Source organism: Eubalaena glacialis, chromosome 3 (assembly GCF_028564815.1).
Source record: "Eubalaena glacialis isolate mEubGla1 chromosome 3, mEubGla1.1.hap2.+ XY, whole genome shotgun sequence".
Lineage (NCBI taxonomy): Eukaryota > Metazoa > Chordata > Mammalia > Artiodactyla > Balaenidae > Eubalaena > Eubalaena glacialis.
The window spans coordinates 130,487,340-130,512,990 of record NC_083718.1 but is presented as its reverse complement, the minus strand read 5'-3'; the positions used below and the strand labels follow the sequence as shown (position 1 = coordinate 130,512,990).

At 36.1% G+C, this 25,651-nt stretch overlaps 1 protein-coding gene across 1 annotated transcript in view; it reads left to right on the top strand.

The window, feature by feature from the left end:
- Positions 1–25,651, top strand: part of TNNI3K (TNNI3 interacting kinase) — a 286,650-nt gene that overhangs the window by 15,358 nt on the left and 245,641 nt on the right. The window contains exon 5 of the mRNA XM_061186445.1: positions 20,948–21,058. Within this exon, the coding sequence (XP_061042428.1) occupies positions 20,948–21,058 (111 nt within the window). The remainder of the gene's footprint in view (positions 1–20,947; positions 21,059–25,651) is intronic.

Genomic DNA, 25,651 nt, shown 5'->3' with positions numbered 1-25,651 from the left:
CAAATCTTTGAACTACGTTTTTATTTCTCTTGGGCAATATCTAGGAGTGAAATTGCTGGGTCATATCATAAGTGCATTTTTAATTTTAATAAGAAAATGCCAAACTCCTTACCAAACTAGCTATATCATTTTCCATCCCATCAGTAATGTATTAGAATTGTAGTTGTTCCACATCTTTGCCAACACTTCGTATGGTCAGTATATTTTATCTTAGCCATTCTATTAGATGTGTATTCGTATCTCATTATGAATATTTTGAATTTCCCCAGTGACTAATGAAATTGAATAGATTTTCATTTGCTTGTCACCAAATTTTTTTTGGTATAGTGTCTGTTGAACCCTTTTTCCCATTTTTAAATTTGGTTTATTGTTTTCTTGAATTGTAACAGACTTTTATATATTCTGGATACAGATTCTTTGTTGGATATATATTTTGGAAAAAATTTCTCCCATTCTATGGCTTGCCTTTTCATTTTCTTAACAATGTCATTTAAAGAGAAAAAAAGTACTATGCATTATTTTTTAACTGATGACTCTAGTGATTACACTATGGATCCTTAACATATCACAGGTACTTTCTGTTAATATTGGCCTACTTCACTTTAAATGTAAGACCCTTCCAATGGTATAGTTCCACTCAATCTTTATTCTTTATACTATTGTTACTGTATACCTTACATCTATACATGTATAATCTCCAATACGTTGTTAGAATTTTTCTGTTAAGCATTAATATCTTTTAAAGAAAGTAAGAGAAGAGAAAATATCTTTGGTTTTCAGCAGATTGGTTATAATAATCCTATGTATGATTTCCTGTGTACAATGCTTTTTGAACATTGAGTTTCTTAAATCTGTAAATTTGTTTTCATCACATTCAGAAATTTTGACCATTATTTTTTCAAATATGTATGTTAGATTGTTTGATAGTCTTCCAAAGATTACCAAGTCTCTGTTCATTTTTTGCTATCCCCTTTCTGTTTTCAAAATTTGATTATTTCTCTTTATTTGAATTCAGTTTCAACACCATTTCTCTGCCATCTCCCATCGGATTCTAATCTACTAAGAGTTATTCATTTCAGATGTATTTTTCAGTTCCAGAATTTCCACTTAGTGTTAAAATATAATTTCAAATTCTCTGCTCTGATTACTCATCTTTTCATTTATTTTTCCATATTTTCATTTAAATTCTTGAACCTATCATTAGTGACTGCTTTAAGTGCCTTATCTGTTGTTTCTAACATCTGGATTACCTTAGTGTCTGTTTTATTGAATGCTTTTCCTTTTGACTACATGTTACATTTTCTGGTTTCTTTACTTATCAATTTTTATTGCATGTTAGACATTATGTATTATTTGTTACAGGAAATCTTCATTATGTCATCTTCCCTTAAAGGTGTTGAGTTTGTTTTCTCAAGCAGAAGGCTAGGGCAATCATGGAATATTGTGGGGGCTTACTTTGTATCTTTCCCTTCTCCCAAGATCACAGTTCTTTCTTCATGTTCTTCATTGCCTGAGAACAGTTGTGTCATATACTTTGTTCCACTTTATAGATTTTACTTGTCAGTGGGGAAAATCCATACAATTTATCCTGTCATGATCCTATATATTTTTAGATTGCTTCTAAAGTGATCTGCATAAGACACAAATCTACAATGTCAATGTTCATTTAAAATTTTCTATGGTCACCCATTGCCTGTCTAATAAAATTCAAACTCCTAAATTAGATATTCAAGATCCCTTAGTTCACAGTTTTGCTGAATTTAATTTCTAGACCCTTTTTGTGCAGTCTCTGAACTTCCAAACCTAATGTTTTCAAATTTAATGTGCATGAGAATCATATGGTAACTACAGGTTTAAAATGAATATTTCCCTCTCCATCTCACACCAATCTAATTTGATACATCTAGGATAGGCTGAGAATATAAATATTTTAGCAAAGAGTCAAGGCAGTTTTGATGCAAGCAGTCTAAGGCTCCATGTTGAGGATCACAGTTCAAGTCTTGCAACTCAAATTGTGGCCAGAGAATCAGCTGCATCTGCCTCAAATGAGAGATTTTTAGGAATGAAGACTCTCACTCCCTATTCAACCAGAGTGTGCTTTTTTTTTTTAAATCCCAGAAAGCAGGTTTGCGGGCTAAAGTTTGAAAAGCACTGTTCTAGATTACTCCATTCTTTAGATTAAGCACTTTCATACTTCAGTGTTTTTATTCTTGTTATTTCTTCTGCTTAAATACCTTTTAATTTATTTTCCTGATAGGAAAGTATTATTTTTTTAAAACCAAGGTAAATTGAGCCTTCTTGAGCTTTCTTGAACTCTCAGATTTTACTGTACTATCTTTTGGGTTTCAGTTACACATTCACATTCTTTTTTATTACAGCACTTGTAATTATTTGTTTATTTCTATATTTCACATGTTGGACTGTAAAATTCGAATTTGATAGTGAGTCTTTCTCTTTCTGATTCCTCAGTGTATAGGACCTGTAAAAGATCCTTGTTAAATACTCTTGAGAAATTAATGAGTACCCAAACATTAGTACAAATAATACTTGATATTTATTGATATAATAATGTACCTTAATAAATACTGTTAGCTTAAAAGCTACACTATTCATGTTCATATCTCAGTTCTGAGACTTAATAGTGTTCATCTTTAGGCAAGTTACTCTCTCCCACTGTCTCTCTGAAATGGAGCAAATAGAATTACCTATTTCATTGGGTGTTTTACAGTTTTGAAAAAGACAAACCATATGCAGTATGACATGCAGCAAAATATTAGCACATAGTAAATACTTAATAAAAGCTAATTATTATTGTTGAACTTCTATTTCAACAAACATTTAATAGAGACCTAATGTGTCAGCCATTTTACACAGAAAAATAAAAAGAAAAGGACCATGTCCTCTGGATTATTGCATTCTGAAGAGATGAGAATACCTAATACTAGATATCAAAGAAATGAAGTCTATACTTAGATCAATGGACTCCAAACATTTTTTATCATATGCCATATAAAATTAGTGCCTCAAAATGCATATAATTGTTCATAAATTATAATCATGAATAAAAATCACCAGTAAATAGCTCAAGGCAAAGTAAACTCTTTGGCAGACAGTGTTAAAATTTGTGGATGTAAATTCATACTTCAAATATCATTTTTGATAATATCAAAATATTTTGACAAATTTATATTCAAAGATAATTAGACTGCCATTAATTTTACCTGGAAATTTAGCTTATACAAAGCTCAGGTAAGTAGAATGAAAAACGCAGCTCTGCCATTCTCCTTTTCTTCTTCTTACCTTAATAATATGTAGTTGATCTACAGTTTCATCACAGGAATTTTTTGAAGATAATATGCCATTTTTTTAAGGATCAATTCAGTTAAAATAAGATCTTAAAATCTATAAATCCACTGAATTTGGCTCACATAGCTATAATGCATCCTCATATACTAAATGCTAAAACTCATATATTAAATGCAGGCAACTCTCAACTTCTCTCTATTTGGAATTCCAAGTATTTATTTCTTATACTTTGGGTACTGTATGTAACACATGACAAACTGATATATGAACTGAGACCACCAGTATAAATTTTCATGTTAAATATTAGTAAAATTTTATTATCTTTATATATAAACATAAGCAGAATTTCTAGTATTTTCTTCTTGCACTTGAACGAATATTTCCTTACAAGACTTCTGTCATATTTGCATTCCACTTTGGGGCATACTTCTTTAGATGGTATCTAAATTGTACTCCTAAAATGAAACACAAGACTTTGGGGAAAAAATTGAGATTTATATAGTTTCAAAGATTTTAAATAAGAATGTTAATGAACAAAGGTTTATTAGACCATCTAATTTAACCTCACATATACAGACAAACCACTTGATGAAATTTCTTTGTGAATAAAAAGTAGCATTTTGATTAGTCAAATTCTTTTTAGCATTTCACAGGATAAAAGCGGATATTGAATGGTCACTTATTCCATCCTGTAGATTTCTAGCAAGATCTCATTCCAATCATTCAGAAGAATTATTTTATATATTTATTACAAAGGGGAAGGACAAGGAAGGAGGGAAAAATTTAATTCAAGCCTATTTCTGTCTGGGTCACTAGACCTAGGTTCTTATTTCTACACAACCATGCCTATCAGAAAACTCTGTTTTCTAGTTCTGGTGATTCATAGACTGTAAACCACTGTATCTTTTGTCCTGATATATATTTTTTTTCCATAGCATATGTGTTTGATTGCAAAGTTGAGAGATTTTTTTAAACTGTCCTAAATCCAGGACCCAAAGCACTTTTTGCATACTTAACTTCCAGTTAAGTTGCTACTTTTAAACATTGACTTGAGCCATACTTTAAGGAACTAGGGAACATTTATACCCACAAATTAAAGAAATCTTTAAGATGGATTTTTTTTTAATACTCACATTTCCTCTTAGTAACCAAATACTTCATAATCTCCTTCTAAATGAACATGTTCTCAATGAAAAGATAGTGGGATGATAACTAAAGATGTTAACATATCCTTCAGTTCTTATTTTGGACAGCACTATTTCTTGAAGAGGATTCCCTGACCCCACCCCCCAGGTCTGGATTACATACCATGTACTCTCTTAGCACCTTATCACACTGTGAATAATGCTATATTTCATTTCCTGGTTACTTCTCTTCATCTTCCTCTAGATTAGGGGGTCACAACCTCACATGCTTTCAGGAATGAGGCAGTTAACATAAATAAATGAAGGTGTTAGATAATACAGCAAAGTTAAATGGGAACTAATAGACTCAATGTTTCTGAGATACAAAAAGCGGTGGACACTATGGCAAGTTAGAGAATTTATGCCCTATGTGAAGGGAGCAGTCAATATTCAGGTCCAGTTAATCGTTGCCATATAGGAGTGTAAGCCCAGTATTGTCCCAAATTTCAGAGAATCAGAAATTATATCAAGTTTCCTGATACTTGTTTGTTGGCCATTAATTCACAAATTTTAGTTTTAAATACATGTACACATATACAGTACAAACCATGTACATCATTTCCCGTTGAGGCCTGTTTGTAACCTCTGATAGGAATTATGAGCGCTACCAAGGCAGGGACTGGATCTAACTTGCTTATTATCTTATTTGAGCACTTAGAACAATTCCTGGTATATATTCATCAATATATGTGTTGCATAAATAAAGTTATAATTCTGTGGTGACTGGGAAAAAGAAAAGTACTTCAAAGGAGGAAGAATTATGTTGACATGGAACAAAATAGTGTCCTATTTTGGTCATTAGAATTGGAAATTAGGAAATTGTCAGATATCTCTGTAAGGGATATTTTAGTGAATTTGTGGGAGTAGAAAGTATGAAAATGGATTGAAAATAAATGGCATTAGGAAAAAGGAGGCAATGAATATTGATTGCTCCTTCAAAAGGCAAGATTGGGCAGTGTCTTGATAAGTGGTAGGATCATGGAAAGATTTCTACGATAGTGTTTTTGAGTCTTTTTTAAGGTCTTGACTCTTTGGATAAACATAAAAATTCACAGTCTGTTAAAAATTTTTTAATTAAAAAATAAAATATAAGTGAAAGCAAATTAAAGGAATTATAATATTCAATTTGCTTTTTCAAACAGCATGTATTTGCATTCTCCCAAACTCCCAGAGATTCTGATTAGCTCCTCCCTGTTAAATCATATCTATATTATTGAAAGAGAAGACAAGCACACTCAAAGGCCAATTGGAAGCAGCCCACAGGAAGAAAGTGATTATGGGAAACTGGAAAAGGGTCAGCAGAGGTGATGAGAAAAAAATAGGGCAAAAGCAAATTTGGAGATATTACCCTAGTAAGAGTACATGTACTCAATTTAAGAGTATGTTCCTTCTCTTTTTTCTTTCTTTTTTTCAAAATTTCAAGCAAAGTCAAGTATTTCCACCACACTGAAGTTTTTAATCATTGATATCTTTTGTGAAGATAAATTCAGAATTATTTCAACAAGAGGCATGTAGGTGTGAGCAGTTATTTTTACACTGATTAATGGATCCTTTCATTGGCAATGTCTATGACACATGAAGCAACTTTAGTCCATTAAATTTTTATACCTGGAACTAAATATATTTCATACTGAAGCCCTGCATAGTTCTTTGTCCTAGAAGAAACCTTAATGTTCTTGAAGACTAAAAAACTGCTTATATTACTTTTTTCTTTACAAACACAAACAGGCTATAACAATTGCTATGTTGGGTTAATTAGGTTTATGAAGAAAAAACTGCTTAGGTAGGCACATTATTAAAATATTTATTTATATGTTTCTATTTTCACACTCAGAAACTCAGTCTTCTTTCCAAAGCAAGTTTGGTTCTGCCTTGCAGCTTGATGGGACACTTCAGGGAGCATTAAAATATCAGAGTTGGATAGGATATTACAAAAAACAATTTAGTCCAATTCAGAAATACGTCCAATCCCAGATATACTGGGAAACGTCCAGTATAGGTAAATCTGTAGAAAAAGAAAGTAGATTAGTCGTTGCCTACAGCTGAGGAGGATTGAGACGCAGTAGCTAAAGGTACACCGTTCCTTTCGGGGTTGATGAAAATGTCCTAAAGTTCATTATTGTGATGACTGCATAACTCTGTGAATATACTAAAAAACCATTGAATCGTACATTTTAAAGGGGGTAATTGTGTCTGTGTATTATATCTCATTAAAGCTGTTACCAAAAAAAAAAAAAAAAAGAAAGAAATTGACATATTGCATGATTTTTAATTTTTTTTTATTTTTTTAACATCTTTATTGGAGTATAATTGCTTTACAAAGGTGTGTTAGTTTCTGCTTTATAACAAAGTGAAACAGCTATACATATACATATATCCCCATATCTCCTCCCTCTTGCGTCTCCCTCCCACCCTCCCTATCCCACTCCTCTAAGATATCACAAAGCACTGAGCTGATCTCCCTGTGCTATGTGGCTGCTTCACACTAGCTATCTGTTTTACATTTGGTAGTGTATATATGTCCATGCCAGTCTCTCACTTCATCCCAGCTTACCATTTCCCCTTGTGTGTCCTCAAGTCCATTCTCTACACCTGCGGCTTTACTCCTGTCCTGCCCCTAGGTTCTTCAGAACCATTTTTTTTTTCTTTTTAGATTCCATATATAGGTGTTAGCATACGGTATTTGTTTTTCTCTTTCTTATTTGCTTCACTCTGAATGGCAGACTCTAGGTCCATCCACCACACCACAAATAACTCAGTTTCGTTTCTTTTTATGGCTGAGTAATATTCCGTTGTATATATGTGCCACATCTTCTTTATCCATTCATCTGTCGATGGACACTTAGGTTGCTTCCATGTCCTGGCTATTGTAGATTGTGCTGCAATTAACATTGGGGTGCATGTGTCTTTTTGAATTATGGTTTTCTCAGCATTCCCCAGTAGTGGGATTCCTGGGTCATATGGTAGTTCTATTTTTAGTTTTTTACGGAACCTCCATAATGTTCTCCATAGTGGCGGTATCAATTTACATTCCCACCAACAGTGCAAGAGGGTTCCCTTTTCTCCACACCCTCTCCAGCATTTATTGTTTCTAGATATTTTGATGATGGCCATTCTGACTGGTGTGAGGTGATACCTCATTGTAGTTTTGATTTGCATTTCTCTAATGATTAGTGATGTTGAGCATCCTTTCATGTGTTTGTTGGCAATCTGTATGTCTTCTTTGGAGAAATGTCTATTTAGGTCTTCTGCCCATTTTTGGATTGGGTTGTTTGTTTTCTTGATATTGAGCTGCATGAGCCGCTTGTAAATTTTGGAGATTAATCCTTTGTCAGTTGCTTCATTTAAAAATATTTTCTCCCATTCTGAGGGTTGTCTTTTCATTTTGTTTATGGTTTCCTTTGCTGTGCAAAAGCTTTTAAGTTTCATCAGGTCCCATTTTTTTTTTTCGTTTTGTTTTTATTTCCATTTCTCTAGGAGGTGGGTCAAAAAGGATCTTGCTGTGATTTATGTCATGGAGTGTTCTGCCTATGATTTCCTTTAAGGGTTTTATAGTGTCTGGCCTTACATTTAGGTCTTTAATCCATTTTGAGTTTATTTTTGTGTATGGTGTTAGGGAGTGTTCTAATTTCATTCTTTTACATGTAGCTGTCCAGTTTTCCCAACACCACTTATTGAAGAGGCTGTCTTTTCTCCATTGTATATTCTTGCCTGGTTTATCAAAGATAAGGTTACCATATGTGCGTGGGTTTATCTCTGGGCTTTCTATCCTATTCCGTTGATCTATATTTCTGTTTCTGTGTCAGTACCATACTGTCTTGATTACTGTAGCTTTGTAGTATAGTCTGAAGTTAGGGAGCCTGATTCCTCCAGCTCCATTTTTCTTTCTCAAGATTGCTTTGGCTATTCGGGGTCTTTTGTGTTTCTGTACAAATTGTGACATTTTTTGTTCTACTTCTGTGAAAAATGCCAGTGGTAGTTTGATAGGGATTGCAATGAATCTGTAGATTGATTTGGGTAGTAGAGTCATTTTCACAATGTTGATTCTTCCAATCCAAGAACATGGTATATCTCTCCATCTGTTTGTATCATCTTTAATTTCTTTCATCAGAGTCTTATAGTTTTCTGGAAACAGGTCTTGTGTCTCCCTAGGTAGGTTTATTCCTAGGTATTTTATTCTTTTTGTTGCAATGGTAAATGGGAGTGTTTCCTTAATTTCTCTTTCAGATTTTTCATCATTCGTGTATAGGAATGCAAGAGATTTCTGTGCATTAATTTTGTATTCTGCTACTTTACAAAATTCATTGATTAGCTCTAGTAGTTTTCTGGTAGCATCCTTAGGATTCTCTATGTATAGTATCATGTCATCTGCAAACAGTGACAGTTTTACTTCTTCTTTTCTGATTTGGATTCCGTTTATTTCTTTTTCTTCTCTGATTGCTGTGGCTAACACTTCCAAAACTATGTTGAATAATAGTGGTGAGAGTGGACAACCTTGTCTTGTTCCTGATCTTAGAGGAAATGGTTTCAGTTTTTCACAATTGAGAACGATGTTGGCTGTGGGTTTGTCATATATGACCTTTATTATGTTGAGGTAAGTTCCCTCTATGCCTACTTTCTAGAAGGTTTTTATCATAAATGGGTGTTGAATTTTGTTGAAAGCTTTTTCTGCATCTACTGATATTATCTTATGGTTTTTATCCTTCAATTTGTTAATATGGTGTATCACATTGATTGGTTTGCATATATTGAAGAATCCTTGCATTCCTGGGATAAACCCCACTTGATTATGGTGTATGATCCTTTTAATGTGCTGTTGGATTCTGTTTGCTAGTATTTTGTTGAGGATTTTTGCATCTGTGTTCATCAGTGATACTGGCCTGTAGTATTCTATCTTTGTAGCATCTTTGTCTTGTTTTAGTATCAGGGTGATGGTGGCCTCATAGAATGAGTTTGGGAGTGTTCCTCCCTCTGCTATATTTTGGAAGAGTTTGAGAAGGATAGGTGTTAGCTCTTCTCTAAATGTTTGATAGAATTCGCCTGTGAAGCCATCTGGTCCTGGGCTTTTGTTTGTTGGAAGATTTTTAATCACAGTCTCAATTTCAGTGCTTGTGATTGGTCTGTTTATATTTTCTATTTCTTCCTGGTTCAGTCTTGGAACATTGTGCTTTTTAAAGAATTTGTCCATTTCTTCCAGGTTGTCCATTTTATTGACATATAGTTATTTGTAGTAATCTCTCATGATCCTTTGTATTTCTACAGTGTCAGTTGTTACTTCTCCTTTTTCATTTCTAATTCTATTGATTTGAGCCTTCTCCCTTTTTTTCTTGATGAGTCTGGCTAATGGTTTATCAACTTTGTTTATCTTCTCAAAGAACCAGTGCTTAGTTTTATTGATCTTTGCTCTTGTTTTCTTCATTTCTTTTTCATTTATTTCTGATCTGATCTTTATGACTTCTTTCCTTCTGCTAACTTTGGGGTTGTTTTGTTTTTCTTTCTCTAATTTCTTTAGGTGTAAGATTAGGTTGTTTATTTGAAATGCATCTTGCTTCTTGAGGTAGGATTGTATTGCTATAAACTTCCCTCTTAGAACTGCTTTTCTGCATCCCATAGGTTTTGGGTCATCGTGTTTTCACTGTCAGTTGTTTCTATGTTTTTTTTAATTTCCTCTTTGATTTCTTCAGTGATCTCTTGGTTATTTAGTAGTGTATTGTTTAGCCTCCATGTGTTTGTATTTTTTACAGATTTTTTCCTATAATTGATATCTAGTCTCATAGCATTGTGGTTGGAAAAGATACTTGATACGATTTCAATTTTCTTAAATTTACCAAGGCTTGATTTGTGACCCAAGATATGATCTATCCTGGAGAATGTTCCATGAGCACTTGAGAAGAAAGTGTGTTCTGTTGTTTTTGGATGGAATCTGCTATAAATGTCAATTAAGTCCATCTTGTTTAATGTATCATTTAAAGCTTGTGTTTCCTTAATTATTTTCATTTTGGATGATCTATCCATTGGTGAAAGTGGGGTGTTAAAGTCCCCTATTATGATTATGTTACTGTTGATTTCCCCTTTTATGGCTGTTAACATTTGCCTTATGTATTGAGGTGCTCCTATGTTGGGTGCGTAAATATTTACAATTGTTATATCTTCTTCTTGGATTGATCCTTTGATCATTGCATAGTGTCCTTCTTTGTCGTTTGTAATAGTCTTTAAAGTCTATTTTGTCTGATATGAGAACTGCTACTCCAGCTTTCTTTTGATTTCCATTTGCATCGAATACCTTTTTCCATCCCCTCACTTTCAGTCGTATGTGTCCCAGGTCTGAAGTGGGTCTCTTCTAAACAGCATATATATGGGTCTTGTTTTTGTATCCATTCAGCCAGTCTATGTCTTTTGGCTGGAGCATTTAATCCATTTACATTTATGGTAGTTATCAATATGTATGTTCATATTACCATTTTCTAAATTGTTTTGGGTTTGTTATTGTAGGTCTTTTCCTTCTCTTGTGTTTCCTGCCTAGAGAAGTTCCTTTAGCATTTGTTGTAAAGCTGGTTTGGTGGTGCTGAATTCTCTTAGCTTTTGCTTGTCTGTAAAGGTTTTGATTTCTCCTTCAAATCTGAATGAGATCCTTGCTGGGTAGAGTAATCTTGGTTGTAGGTTTTTCCCTTTCATCACTTTAAATATGTCCTGCCACTCCCTTCTGGCTTGCAGAGTTTCTGCTGAAAAATCAGCTGTTAACCTTATGGAGATTCCCTTGTATGTTATTTGTTGTTTTTCCTTTGCTGCTTTTAATATTTTTTCTTTGTATTTACTTTTTGATAGCTTGATTAATATGTGTCTTGGCATGTTTCTTCTTGGGTTTATCCTGTATGGGACTCTGTGGGCTTCCTGGACTTGATTGACTATTTTTTCCAATATTAGGGAAGTTTTCAAGTATAATCTCTTCAAATATTTTCTCAGTCCCTTTCTTTTTCTCTTCTGCTTCTGGGAGCCCTATAATTCAGATGTTGGTGCATTTATTGTTGTCCCAGAGGTCTCTGAGACTGTCCTCAATTCTTTTCCTTCTTTTTTCTTTATTCTGCTCTGCAGTAGTTATTTCCACTATTTTATCTTCCAGGTCACTTATCCGTTCTTCTGCCTCAGTTATTCTGCTACTGATTCCTTCTAGAGAACTTTTAATTTCATTTATTGTGTTGTTCATCATTGTTTGTTTGCTCTTTAGTTCTTCTAAGTCCTTGTTAAACGTTTCTTGTATTTTCCCCCTTCTATTTCCAGATTTTGGATCATCTTTACTGTCATTACTCTGAATTCTTTTTCAGGTAGATTGCCTATTTCCTCTTCATTTGTTTTGTCTGGTGGGTTTTTGCCATGCTTCGTCATCTGCTGTGTGTTTCTCTGTCTTCTCATTTTGCTTAACTTACTGTGTTTGTGGTCTCCTTTTCCCATGCTGCAGGTTTGTAGTTCCCGTTGTTTTTGATGTCTGTCCCCAGTCACTAAGGTTGGTTCAGTGGGTTGTGTAGGCTTCCTGGTGGAGGGGACTGGTGCCTGTGTTCTGGTGGATGAGGCTGGATCTTGTCTTTCTGGTGGGCAGGACCGCATCCAGTGGTATGTTTTGGAGTGTCTGTGACCTTATTATGATTTTAAGCAGCCTCTCTGCTAATGGGTGTGGTGGTATTCCTGTGTTGCTAGTTGTTTGGCATAGGGGTTCTAGCACTGTAGCTTGCTGGTCGTTGAGTGGAGCTGGGTCTTAGCGTTGAGATGGAGATCTCTGGGAGAACTTTCACCGTTTGATATTATGTGGACCTGGGAGGTCTCTGGTGGACAAATGTACTGAACTTGGCTCTTCCACCTCAGAAACATAGGTCTGACAGCCGGCAGGAGCACCAAGACCCTGTCAGCCACACGGCTCAGAAGAAAAGGGAGAAAAAAAGAAAGGAAGAAAGAAAAAAATAATATAAAATAAAGTTATTAAAGTAAAAAATTAAAATATTATTAAAAGTAAAAAAAAATTGAAAAGTAATTAAAAAAAAAAAGAAAGAAAGAAGGGAGCAACCAAACCAAAAAACAAATCCACCAATGATAACAAGCGCTACAAAACTATACTTAAAAAAAAACAAACAAAAAAACACGGACAGACAGAACTCTAGGACAAATGGTAAAAGCAAAGCTATACAGACAAAGTCACACAAAGTCCATGGCCTCAATTTTAGGATGATTCGTTGTCTGTTCAGGTATTCCACAGATACAGGGTACATCAAGTTGATTGTGGAGATTTAATCCGCTGCTCCTGAGGCTGCTGGGAGAAATTTCCCTTTCTCTTCTTTGTTCACACAGTTCCTGGGGTTCAGCCTTGGATTTGGACCCACCTCTGTGTGTAGGTGGCCTGAGGGCATCTGTTCCCGCTCAGACAGGATGGGGTTAAAGGAGCAGCTGATTAGCGGGCTCTGGGTCACTCAGGCCAGGGGGAGGGAGGGGTACAGAGTGCGGGGTGAGCCTGTGGTGGCAGAGGCTGGCGTGACGTTGCACCAGCCTGAGGTGCACCATGCATTCTCCCGGGGAAGTTGTCCCTGGATCACGGGACCCTGGCAGTGGTGGGCTGCACAGGCTCCCAGGAGGGGAGGTGTGGATAGTGACCTGTGCTTGCACACAGGCATCTTGGTGGCTGCAGCAGCAGCCTAAGCGTCTCATGCCCGTCTCTGGGGTCCGCACTGATAGCCGATGCTTCCGCCCGTCTCTAGAGCTCCGTTAAGCGGCGCTCTTAATCCCCTCTCCTCGCACACCCCGAAACAAAGAGGCAAGAAAAAGTCTATTGCTTATTCGGCAGTTCCAGACTTTTTCCCGGCCACACTACCAGCTAGCTGTGATGCAGTAGCCCCTTCAGGCTGTGTTCACGCAGCCAACCCCAGTCCTCTCCCTGGGATCTGACCTCTGAAGCCCGAGCCTCAGCTCCCAGCCCCCGCCCACCCCAGCAGGTGAGCAGACAAGCCTCTCGGGCTGGTGAGTGCTGGTAGGCACAGATCCTCTGTGCAGGAATCTCTCCGCTTTGCCCTCCGCACCCCTGTGGCTGCGCTCTCCTCCGTGGCTCCGAAGTTTCCCCCCCGCCACCCCCGTCTCCGCCCGTGAAGGGCCTTCCTATTGTGTGGAAGCTTTTCCTCCTTCACGGCTCCCTCCCACTGGTTCAGGTCCCATCCCTATCCTTTTGTCTCTGTTTTTTCTTTTTTCTTTTGCCCTACCCGGGTACATGGGGAGTTTCTTGCCTTTGGGGAAGTCTGAGGTCTTCTGCCAGTGTTCAGTCAGTGTTCTGTAGGAGTTGTTCCACATGTAGATGTATTTCTGATGTATTTGTGGGGAGGAAGGTGATCTCCACATTTTACTCCTCCGCCATCTTGAAGGTCTCCCATATTGCATGACTAAACATCTTAGAGACAGAGTGGACTGGGACATAAGGTGAATAGTCTCATGGAATTAGGTCAGTCTTGGGGACAATACATTTAATATAAATGTATAAACTTATACTTGTAAGGATATGGGGTTTACTAACATTTCCACATACGTTATTCCATTTTGTCCTCATTGCAGTTATGGAAGATGGATTAGATCCAGCAGGTATTAGACCCCTTTTCTGTGAAGAGCACATGGTCAGGGCTTGCACCTGAAAGGCAAACATTTTGGAGTAGAAGGGTGGTTGGGGGTGGAAGGTAACATATCATTGAGAAAAGCATAGGATTCAGTCAGAAGACCTAAGTTTAAATTCCAGGTCAGTTTTGATTTAAATGCACATTAAAAGAAAACATTTTATGATATGGTATGCCAGTTTAGTTCTTGAATAGCAAACTCTGAAAGGGATTTGGGAGTGCAAGAGATTTATGTGGAAGTGACACCTGTGAAAGGAAAAGGAAGGAAGGAAGAAAGATTGGTCAGCAGGAGCTGTCAGACCACAGTGCAGACTTGCTAAAATCTCTGCCAGCCCAATGGGAGCTCCAGAGCACACATTGCCTTTTAGAGGGGTGTCACATTGAGTGGAAATGGCTAGGTCTTTTTACCACCACCTTTCTCAGTCACTGACTGGGGGCCACACTGAAAAAATTGTAATCTCAGCTCTAATGCTGCAGTGAATCCTGAATGAGCTAGCTGAGGGAAGCTGCCAGCTAACCATCCTCCTGGCACACTTTCTTGAAGGGAGATCTGAGTGGCACATCTCTACATCTTCCAGACATGGGGAAATTCCATGATTTTATAGTAAATGAAAAAGGGAGATTACCTACCTCTATGTGTAGTATGAGCTCAATTGTGTACCTAATAATTGATGATAAAAATTATGTTTCAAACATTGTGATAAATGCATTACATTATTTGATTTAATCCTCACCACTCTATGACATTTATACTATTATGAACTTCATTTTACAGAAAATAAAATAACCCACAGCTCAAGAGGTTAAGAAATGAGTTCCAAATATAGGAAGTGGCCATCAGTATGCAAATACAGGTTTGCTTTGCTGTGCTAATCTGTGCGCTATGTAGTTTTATGAAGGTACATACCTAGGAAAAAGAATGAAAGAAAATAAACACACACATAAATGATAGTAGTGATTGATGGTAGGACTACAGGTTATTAAATTGTTATTTATTCCTTTATTTTCTATATTTTCTTCTATGAGATATTTTGGTTATCTGTTGAGGCAAAACCAACTATCCCAAACTTAGTCCTATAATACAACAATCATTTTATTATTCTCATGGATTCTCATTTCAGAAATTCAGAAAAGACATAGTGGGGATGGCTTGATTCTGCTCTACTGTATTTAGGGCCTTAGCTGAGAAGACATGAATGACTGGGAGTTACTCCATCAGCTGGGGAATTAGAATCCTCTGGAGGCTTCACATGTCTGGTGCTTGGGCTGGGATGACTATAAGGCTGGTCTTAGGTGGGTCATTTGATTGGAGAATCTTTATGTGCTATGTACCTTCTCCATATGGCCTAAGCTTCCTTACAGCATGGCTTCCTCAAGTTAGTCAAACTTCTTACATGGTAGCTCAGAGCTTCAAGGGCAAGTTTTCCAGAAAACAAGGAGGAAGCTATGTGACTTTCTATGGCCTAGCTTTGGAAGAAACATAGCTCACTTCTGCCATAGTCTTTTTTTTTTTTTTTTAATAGATTTTATTTATTTATTTATTTATTGGCTGCGTTGGGTCTTCGTTGCTGCACGCAGGCTTTCTCTAGTTGCGGCGAGTGGGGCTTCTCTTCGCTGCGGTGCGCAGGCTACTCATTGTGGTGGCTTCTCGTTGCGGAGCATGGGCTCTAGGCGCATGGGCTCAGTAGCTGTGACTCATGCGCTCTAGAGCGCAGGCTCAGTAGTTGTGGCACATGGGCTTAGTTGCTCTGCGGCATGTGGGATCTTCCCAGACCAGGGCTCGAACCCGTGCCCCCTGCATTGGCAGGTGGATTCTTAACCACTGCGCCACCAGGGCAGCCCTGCCATGCTCTTTTGGTCACAATCCACCCAGATGCAAGGAGAAGGAACATAGATTTCACATCTAAATCATAAGACTGTAAATGAATGTTTGCCATATTTTAAAACTCCAGAGGACATATTTCCATAAACAGAAGAAAGTAAAATTTAGACATTAAATAGTCCCAGTTTAATTTTCATTCTGGAATAGAATTGGCAAAAACCTTTGTGTGTGTGTGTGTGTTTTTAATTTATGTGATTTGGTAGTAGAGAATCTGAGCTCTCTGACACTAATAGCTACTTTTCCTGGATTTATAGTAACAATTACAGAGTTAACAATTACAGAGTTAACAAGAAGCAAGAGAGTAGATTCTTTTTTAGAGTTTTATGCGTAGGACAAAGTTGGAGTTGCTACCACTACAAAAAATTTTCATCCATTTACATAAATCTTCAGAGGTCTATTGTACCCCCAATTCTATTTTTCAAGGAGATAGTTGGACTGATTTTTTTGTCCAAGCTTCACCTTTCCACATAAGGATTTTCCTTTGTTTAAAAATAATAAGTATCGTACATGTGAATACATTACAGAGGCTTATTTACCCCCACAGTTTAGAATGCTTCTGTGTGGCCCACTGAATAATAATAATGTAAATTTGGCTAGAGAAGGAAAAACCTAAGGGGAAACCTGTCAGTTCCCCAGAATGATATTCCTAATGCAAGTCTTAAGAGTCTTTCTTTTAAAAAACTTGCCCTCAGATACTTCTTGTATATTGCAGAGTACAAGCAATAAGTGAGGTCAGCTTTATAATATTTAAAATTTGCCTGATGTTTTTATTTTCTATGAATTTCCTTTCCAGGAGATGTGCACCAGATGGCTGAATTTTAAAATTATTCCATCAGGAAACAATATTTCTGTAGAGTAGGGGAGAAATATTTGGGACTTATCAGTTAAATACAACAAAATACAATAAAATTGTATCCTCTCAACTGTTTCCTTGAGCTTGGCACCAAGGAAAGACCAGTGAAAGCACTATGGAAAGTCAAAAGTGAAGTATGGACTTTGGAATCATACAGACCTGAGTTTGTATCTAGCTCCAACACTTACAAACTACTTAAGGTTCTGCAAGTACTTTAAATTCTTGAACCTGACTGTCATCAACTATAAAATAGGGTTTATAATATTTTTCTCATAGGTAAATTGTGAAGTTGCAAAGAGATGATTTTACTTGGTACTTAACCCATAGTAAATGATTTATAAGTAGCAGTGATTGTTTTGTTACATTTTAGCATAGCTTGGTAAAATTAGAGTTCTATTTTTATAGTACTTAATAAAAAGATATATTTAGATCAATCAGAGGTCAGCTTGAGAAATCCAACCAAGATACGAAAGGGTAATTTATTACTTTTAACTTTTGACCACACTATTTGCCTATTCTGAAGGAATCATAACATGCTTTCTCTTAAAATCCACAGATTCCAGCTAAATAAAATACAAAGACAGTTGAGGAAAAGATGAATGTGTGTTTACAAGAATCTGCCTGATAGATAAATATTTCATATGCTCCATGATTTTCATGTAATTTATTTTAATTTAGCCTAGTATGGTACTTGTCATAAGGTAGATGTTCATTAATAAATATTTGTTGAATTAAAGAATATCCATCTTTTTAATGATTTGTATGTGTTCTTCATATATTAAATATACAAACCACTTGTCAATTTTATATGTTGTGTATATTTCTCCAATTTGTCATTTATCTTATAATATTGTGTTTTTCTAATACTTTTATTTGCTCATATTTCCCTCTATTAAAAAAAATGATTTTATGCTTAAAAATACCATCTTCACCTCCCTGCATTTAAATGCCTGTTCATCTGCAAGGAAAAATGTTTTAAGGTGATGTCTTTCCCATTTATCTAGAGACTATTCATGTCTTTAGCCCTCACCATTCAAAATTAAAGGTTATTGGTGAGGTGGGAGTGAATTTCTGTGAATTGTTTTTTTTTGGAGGAGGCAGAACTAGTAGACGTTTCCTAATTTCCAGTACTGGTTCAGAGCTTTTTTATTCTTTTTTTATTCTTTTGATTATTTCCATGAGTAACTAGTGAAGCAGAAGTGAAGTGTGGGGAGGAAGTAAAACGAAAGGAGAAAGAGGAGCTAGATGATGAAGTCAAATCAATATCTTTTTTGGAAGCTATACTGAGTCCGAGACTTCCATGTCTAATGGTAATGAATTTACTTAGTATCGTTTTGCCAGGTACCATTTAAGTGCTTTAGTGTGTATGCGTTATCACATCAATTGTGGGTATACAGTTTATATGTGTATCAAATCAGGTGGATACAGTTATTGTCCCCTTGTTTTACAACCAAGGAAATCAGTGTAAATGTGTTATGTAACTTGCCTTAGATTACATAGTCGTTAGCAGAGCTGGGATTCTAACTAGGGAGGCTAATTCTAGTCCCCACAATCTTAACCCTGCATTGTAAGTATACCAAATTTAACATGTGAAAAACAAAACATTTTATTTCTGCCTCAGAAACTACCTTTTCCTGTTCTTCCCTATCTCTGTGGCATGTCATTCTACTGCTATTTATTGCTCTTGGAAAAAATCTGAATACCCAATACAGTGGCCTGCAAAGTCCTACAAGATCAGATGTCTTTGACCTTATCTTGCACAATACTTTTTCCTTCTTTTATTTTTTAACCTTATACTCAACACTGGCCTTAAACACACTAAGCTTACTTCCATCTTAGGACTGTTGCACTAGCTACTCCCTGTCATTTAATGTCCATCCTCGAAATTGTGACTTAGATTTCCCCTTTTTGGAATTTACCATTTATCTCAAAGTTTACCTCCTCAGTGAAGCTTTCCCTGACTACTTAATTTAAAGTAGCCATTTTATCATTTGCCTCTTTCCTCTTATAGCCATTGGTACTTTATGACACTGTATATAATATTTTTTTATTTGTTTATTTTCTCTGTCTCCTCTCACATATATACACAGTAAAAATATAAGCTCCATGAAAGCAGGGATTTAACTATCTCACTCACCTCAGTGTTCCCACTGTTCAAACAGTGTTTCAACACATATGATGTGAGCATATTTATATATTAAAGAAGTATTTGTTGAGTGTATGAAAGGTTTATTGAAAAGGAGAATGATGTGGTCAAAACTGTGTGTAAGAAAATTTATCTGCTAATAGTGTAGATGATGGACTGCAATGAAAAATGGCTTAGTCAAGGAGACCAGTCAGGAGGCTATGGAGGGTGATGTTGGAAATAAGGAGAAGAAATGTGAGAGGTACTAGTGAGTCAAAACCAGCAGAATTCTGAAACTGATTGAGTTGAAGGGACTCAAGGTCATTTGGAATAAGAAAGTGCCATTAATGTGAATAAGGAATGCTAGGAGATGATAGGTCACACTTGGGAAATTATGAATGGTATTCACAAGAGCACTTTTGAATTTTTAATTTGAGATGCCATTGGTAGGCAGGATATATGGAATTTAGACTTAACAGAGAAGTCAGGACCAAAAATGAAGTTATCAGATTGTATAAGAATTACCAAAGGTGGCAATTAGAATGAGAAAATAGCTTAGGGCTAAGCTCCTAAATCAGTCAATTTTTGGAGACAGAAAAGATATAGATAAAATTAGCTTACCTCAGTGGAAAAATTGCTGTTTTTTTTTTTTTTTTTTAGAATGGAGAAAACGTAAGTCTGTAAACTGAGCAAAAGGAGGCAATGGAATAGTAAAGGAAGATGAAATCTTTAACTTTCTTGCTAGAGCAGGTATAGAGTGGCAGATTTGGAAACTATAACATTAATTTTGTTATTTGAAGTTCTTTGCCAAAGTTTTTTCAATTTTTATAACTTCTCAACCTTCACTTATGGGTGACAGCATAAAGAAATCAAACTTTTTTTTTTAATGGAAGGATTTTCTTAACTGACAGTATTTGAAATTTTATGTATATGCATAAACACAATGCCTATCCCATGAAGACTTGACTTTCTTGCCACTGGGTGTGTTTGAGATATTGATGGGCCAAGTATTATAGAAGTTGTGGTTTGAATTCTCACTTTGAGGGAGAGAGTTAAACATGAAGAGCTTTCTTTGCATTCCCTTCCAGATCTGGAGTTCTGTGAATATGTGACCCTCCACATTACTCTTTTGAGTGTTCTGACTTATAAAATGAGGTTTATAGTAGTAATTTTTCATAGGATTACTTAGAGAAATATTTAATTTGTTTTTTATCAGCAACTATTTTTGAAGTCTCCATGTGCCAGGTTTAAATAAGTTAATGCGTATGAAAGGTTAATTACATAATAAAAATTCAATGAATGTTAATTTCTATTAATATTATTAAAAAGCACCATGTCTCTCCAAAGACAGAAATACAATGCAAATAATAGTGTGAAGAAAGTAAGAATTATTTTGGTCATTGCATAAAGTATTCTCACTTAAATGCTCAAGCAATGTTTCGAACATTTTCACTGAGTGAAAACATTTTAATGAGTCAAGTTAAGAAAGACACTACTGATTAATTACATATAGAGCCCATGACACTATGTCATTAATTATGTATAGGACCCATGACACATATGTGTTAGAGAAGAATCAAGTACTGAACTACCATGAAGTGGCCCACTGCAGCCAGTTCAATAGTGCAGTTGCTGGAGAAAGCACATTTATTGGAGTGACCTACATGTACCATTGAGTTGAGTTTGCAAGAGCCTCACCATAGGTAAATGTCCTTTCTGTCTTTCATGGTCAAGTGGTAGAAGATTGATTATAATTGAACAGCCTGTCATCTGCTCCTACATTTCAACCATCTGAAAGCTGCTCTTTGCTTTCTCATGTGGTCTTGTGCCAGAAATCACACTTAAGTTTTCTTTGAGCGCCTAAATTGGCTGACAGTCAGGGAATCAATATATCCTGTGTCACAGTGTTCAAAGCTGCTATTGGGAGAAAAGTAACACTAAAGATGTGTTTCCTTGCAGGATAGTGCAGAATTGATCACTTCTCTGCTTCACAGTGGAGCTGACATACAGCAGGTTGGGTATGGCGGCCTCACTGCCCTGCATATTGCTACAATTGCTGGTCACCTGGAGGTAAGTCATATCTTGGCCACCTGTGAAAACAAACCTACCTCTTTGGATTCTTGTTTTCAAATGGTGGCTTTTGAGATTCTAGGAGTTGGTTTAATTTTAACTAATGAACACACACACATTTCTTTTGGGGTTCAAATTAAGCTATGTAAATGTTCTTTTGGTAGTAAATTCTGTCTATTTTGTAACAGTGTAATCAAACATCAATTAATATAAAGATGGCTGGATATACAGAGGCTATATAGCAGTGATTAAAAGCATAGGTATTTGAGTCAGGCAACTGTTTCCACCACTTGCTATATTTACCTCAAGCAAGTTACTGTACCTTCAGACACCTCTGTTTTCCTTATCTATAAAATAGAAATAGTGATAAGCCTATTGTAATGATTAAATTAGATAATCAGTTTAAAGCACTTTGCAGATTGCTTCATTCATGGTAAGGACTCAATGAAAAATTATTCATTAATTCATTCACGTGTGCATTATTTGATTTATTAAGCATCTGTTGTGTGCCAGATACCGTTCTAGTTACTGAGATGACAGTAGCAAGTAAAACAGGCAATATTTTGAAATTTAGTTGTAGACAACAAGACAAACAATAGGAAAAAAATATTATATAATGTTAGTAGTGAGTACAAGAAAAATAATAAAATGAGGTAAAATGAAAGCAGAGTGAAGAAGTGGGCACCATTTAAAATAAGCTATTGGGGCTTCCCTGGTGGTTCAGTGGTTGAGAATCTGCCTGCCAATGCAGGGGACACGGGTTCGAGCCCTGGTCTGGGAAGATCCCACATGCCGCGGAGCAACTGGGCCCGTGAGCCACAAGTACTGAGCCTGCGCGTCTGGAGCCTGTGCTCCGCAACAAGAGAGGCCGCGATAGTGAGAGGCCCGCGCACCGCGATGAAGAGTGGCTCCCGCTTGCCACAACTAGAGAAAGCCCTTGCACAGAAACGAAGACCCAACACAGCCAAAAATAAATAAATAAATAAATAAAATAAGCTATATAGTGACGCTATCATTAATATATATAGTAGTATCTGCAAAGGCCCTGGAGCAGAAAATAGCTAAGTGTATTGCAGGGGCACGAGTGAGCAAAAGTCACTAGTGTATATGGGCTGGAGGCAGAGTGATGGAGACAAGGTCAGGTGATGGTTACAAACAAGATTGCAGTGTTTTAAAGGCCGGAGGAGGGACTCTGGCTCTTATCTTAAACTTAATTGTTGAAATATTTATTTCATATATGCAGAGCACTTTAATTTGCATTGTTTATTTAATTTACTGAACAAATCCTCATGAAATAGTTTTTATTGTCACTGCCATTTAATAGATATAAAACCAAGGCTCTTGTACAGTAATTGTTTTTACAGATTACAAAGCCATTGAGAAAAAAAAGCCATGTCTGGAATCTTGGTCATTTTACTCAAACTTCCATGATTTTCACACTCTATTAATTGTGGTAATCACATGTAAGCTCAACAGTGTAATAAATGAGCAGTCTTATGTCTTCATTATTAAGTAGTTATCTATTTCTCCCTTTTAGTCATGTTGCAAGTTAAAGTGTACTCTCCTCACTTACACACACATGCACAATTGTGAACAAATAGAGCTGCATATAAAATCATACATAAAACCTGTAAAATAGGTGTGAGTCATCTCTCTTAACAGTGCCAATTCGAAGGGCTCTTCATTCTATAAATATTAACATATCTCAATGGGAGCAAAATAGTTTCCTTCATGTTGACATTTCCACTCCTTACTATATTTCCCTGAAAATAAATTATCTTATTTCTCAGAAAACAAATCTTTTTTATGATATTTATTATAAATGTAAATGAATTTGTATTACTTATTAGGAGAGGGGAAATCCCATTAGAATCACTTAAAAGTAAATGGTTTCCAAAAAAGAAACCGAGGTTAGTGATAAAGTAAATGGAAGGTAATTATATGAAGTCTGGGTAGAAGAATTAATGAGGTAGACATTAAGTCCCAGTGAAACACATTCAACCTCTTAATGCCAGGAAAATGACAGAAATTTTTTTTTATCATCTTTATTGGAGTATAATTGCTTTACAATGGTGCGTTAGTTTCTGCTGTATAACAAAGTGAGTCAGCTATATGTATACATGTATCCCCATATCTCCTCCCTCTTGCGTCTCCCTCCCACCCTCCCTATCCCATCCCTCTAGGTGGACACAAAGCACTGAGCTGATCTTCCTGTGTTGTGCGGCTGCTTCCCACTAGCTATCTGTTTTACATTTGGTAGTGTATATATGTCCATGCCACTCTCTCACTTCGTCCCAGCTTACCCTTCCCCCTCCTTGTGTCCTCAAGTCCATTCTTTATGTCTGCGTCTTTATTCCTGTCCTGCCCCTAGGTTCTTTAGAACCTTTTTTTTTTTTTGGATCCCATATATATGTGTTAGCATATGGTATTTGTTCTTCTCTTTCTGACTGACTTCACTTTGTATGACAGTCTCTAGGTCCATCCACCTCACTACAAATAACTCAATTTTGCTTCTTTATGGCTGAGTAATATTCTGTTGTATATATGTGCCACATCTTTACAGAATATGTTTTTCAAAACAAAATCCTTTTTGTCTAGTACTGAGCTAATCACATTTTTGAGTGATAGAATTATAACAGGGTCAAAAACAAAGTGGTTAAGAGCTTGGTCTCTTCATCTCCTGTTCAAATAACTGTTTTCTTGCTTTATCATAGTATGGAAGGAGATATTATATTGATTCTACCAGCCTTAGGGCAAATTTTACCAAAATAATTCCAAATAGATCTCTACTCTTGTCTCACAGTTCTCCATGGGTTCTCCAACTTCCTTCATTAGCTCTGGTATAACATTTAATGACTTTTATAGTCAATCATGGATGCTGCATAAAGCAGGTATATATACGTTAGTCTTTATTCTCTTCTTATCTAATGGGCTAATTAAGTTACAGATCATATAGGAAAATGGTATCCAAAAAACCTGAAAGCATCCTATTCAAAATAACAGAATTTTTAAATTTGAATTATTTCCTTCACAGCTGTTAATTGCAATACCCACTTTTAACGCATTTCCCCCCCACACACACTCATTCATCCATTTAACAAGTATTTTTGAGCCTCTACTTTTTCCATAACATTGTGCTAGAATATGGGAATGATACAAGAAAATAAGGCATAGTTTTTCCCCCTAAAGACTTTATAGTATAGCTGGACACACAAAATAAATACACAAGAAAGTTTATATAAGCAATTCAAAAGTAAAATATCAATATAGTCATAACTATAGAAGAGGAAAGAGCCAAAGATCAGAGTGGGTTTGATATTAGGAATAATTAGAAATATGATCATTACATAGCAAGGAATGGCAAAGAACACAAATTTAGAAGTGTTAGGATTTCACTGGGAATTGAGATCAAGGTGACTAGAAGATTTAGGGAAGGATTTATGAGACGTGGTGTGAAATTGGGCTGAACTTTGAAAAGTGGTAAGAACTGGACAGAGAAAAGAAGAGGAATCATGTCTAAAACTGAGAAGGACAAATGAGTCGAGTACATTTAAGGGAGAGTGAATAGAATGATAGCATGAAACAGATTGTGAAGGGTCCTTGTAGGATGTTAGGAATGGACCAGACTAAAGAAACTGAAAATGGAAGTCCAAGGAGTTTAACTCAATTCAGTAAGTAACTATTATAGTTTATGATGTACAATACACAAGGCTATATGGTGTGGTAGATAAACAGATGAATAGAACACAGAAGTTCCCACTCTTAAAGACACTTACAGCCAATAGGGTTTTTTTCCACTAGGAAATGAGGAGCCATTGAGACTTTTTGAGCAAGAGAATGATTGGAGACATGATAAATAATGTGTTGAAGAGGATTTCTTTGACCTCAGTATTTATTGTGGATTCCAGAGGGATGATATGATGATTAAATAGACAAAGATAAAGGACTAGGTAAAGGATTCAATTCTGAGGAAAAAACAGTTACCTCCAGACATGTTGATTTGCTGATCACATACAAATTTTCAAGTGGAAATGCTTGTTAATCATTTAAAAATATACAACTAGTATTCAGTGGAGAAGTTGGGACTTAATGTAAGTTTTTGGAAATTATATGTGATATTTGCAGCCATAACAGTAGCTGAAATTTGGCCAAGGGCTAAGCCTAAGAGAACATCCACAGAGACTTTAGGAATTACTGAATAGCCATTGAGGAGACAAAGAAGGATTGGTCAGAGTAGTATGAGGGAAACAAGGATAATGTAGTCTCACAATAATTAAGGGTATAGAGAGTTTCAATAGATAAAGATCCTGGGTATCAAATGGTGTAGAAAGGTTGAGTGCAATAGGGTAAAATATACATAATAGTATTTATTTGCTATACCAAAAATTTAGATGCTTATTCCACTCCTAGTTTTTACTCTTGGTTAGCAGGAATGGTGGCAATAGATCAGTGGGAGTTTCCTTTCATTAGTAGTCACTTTCCTTTATTGCCTACCTTTTTCTGTGAAACAATAACTGATGCTAAGTCTGACAGGCCTCTTTGTCTACACATATCAAATTCAGACCCTCCATTAGTGTCTCAAGTGTGTTTGTC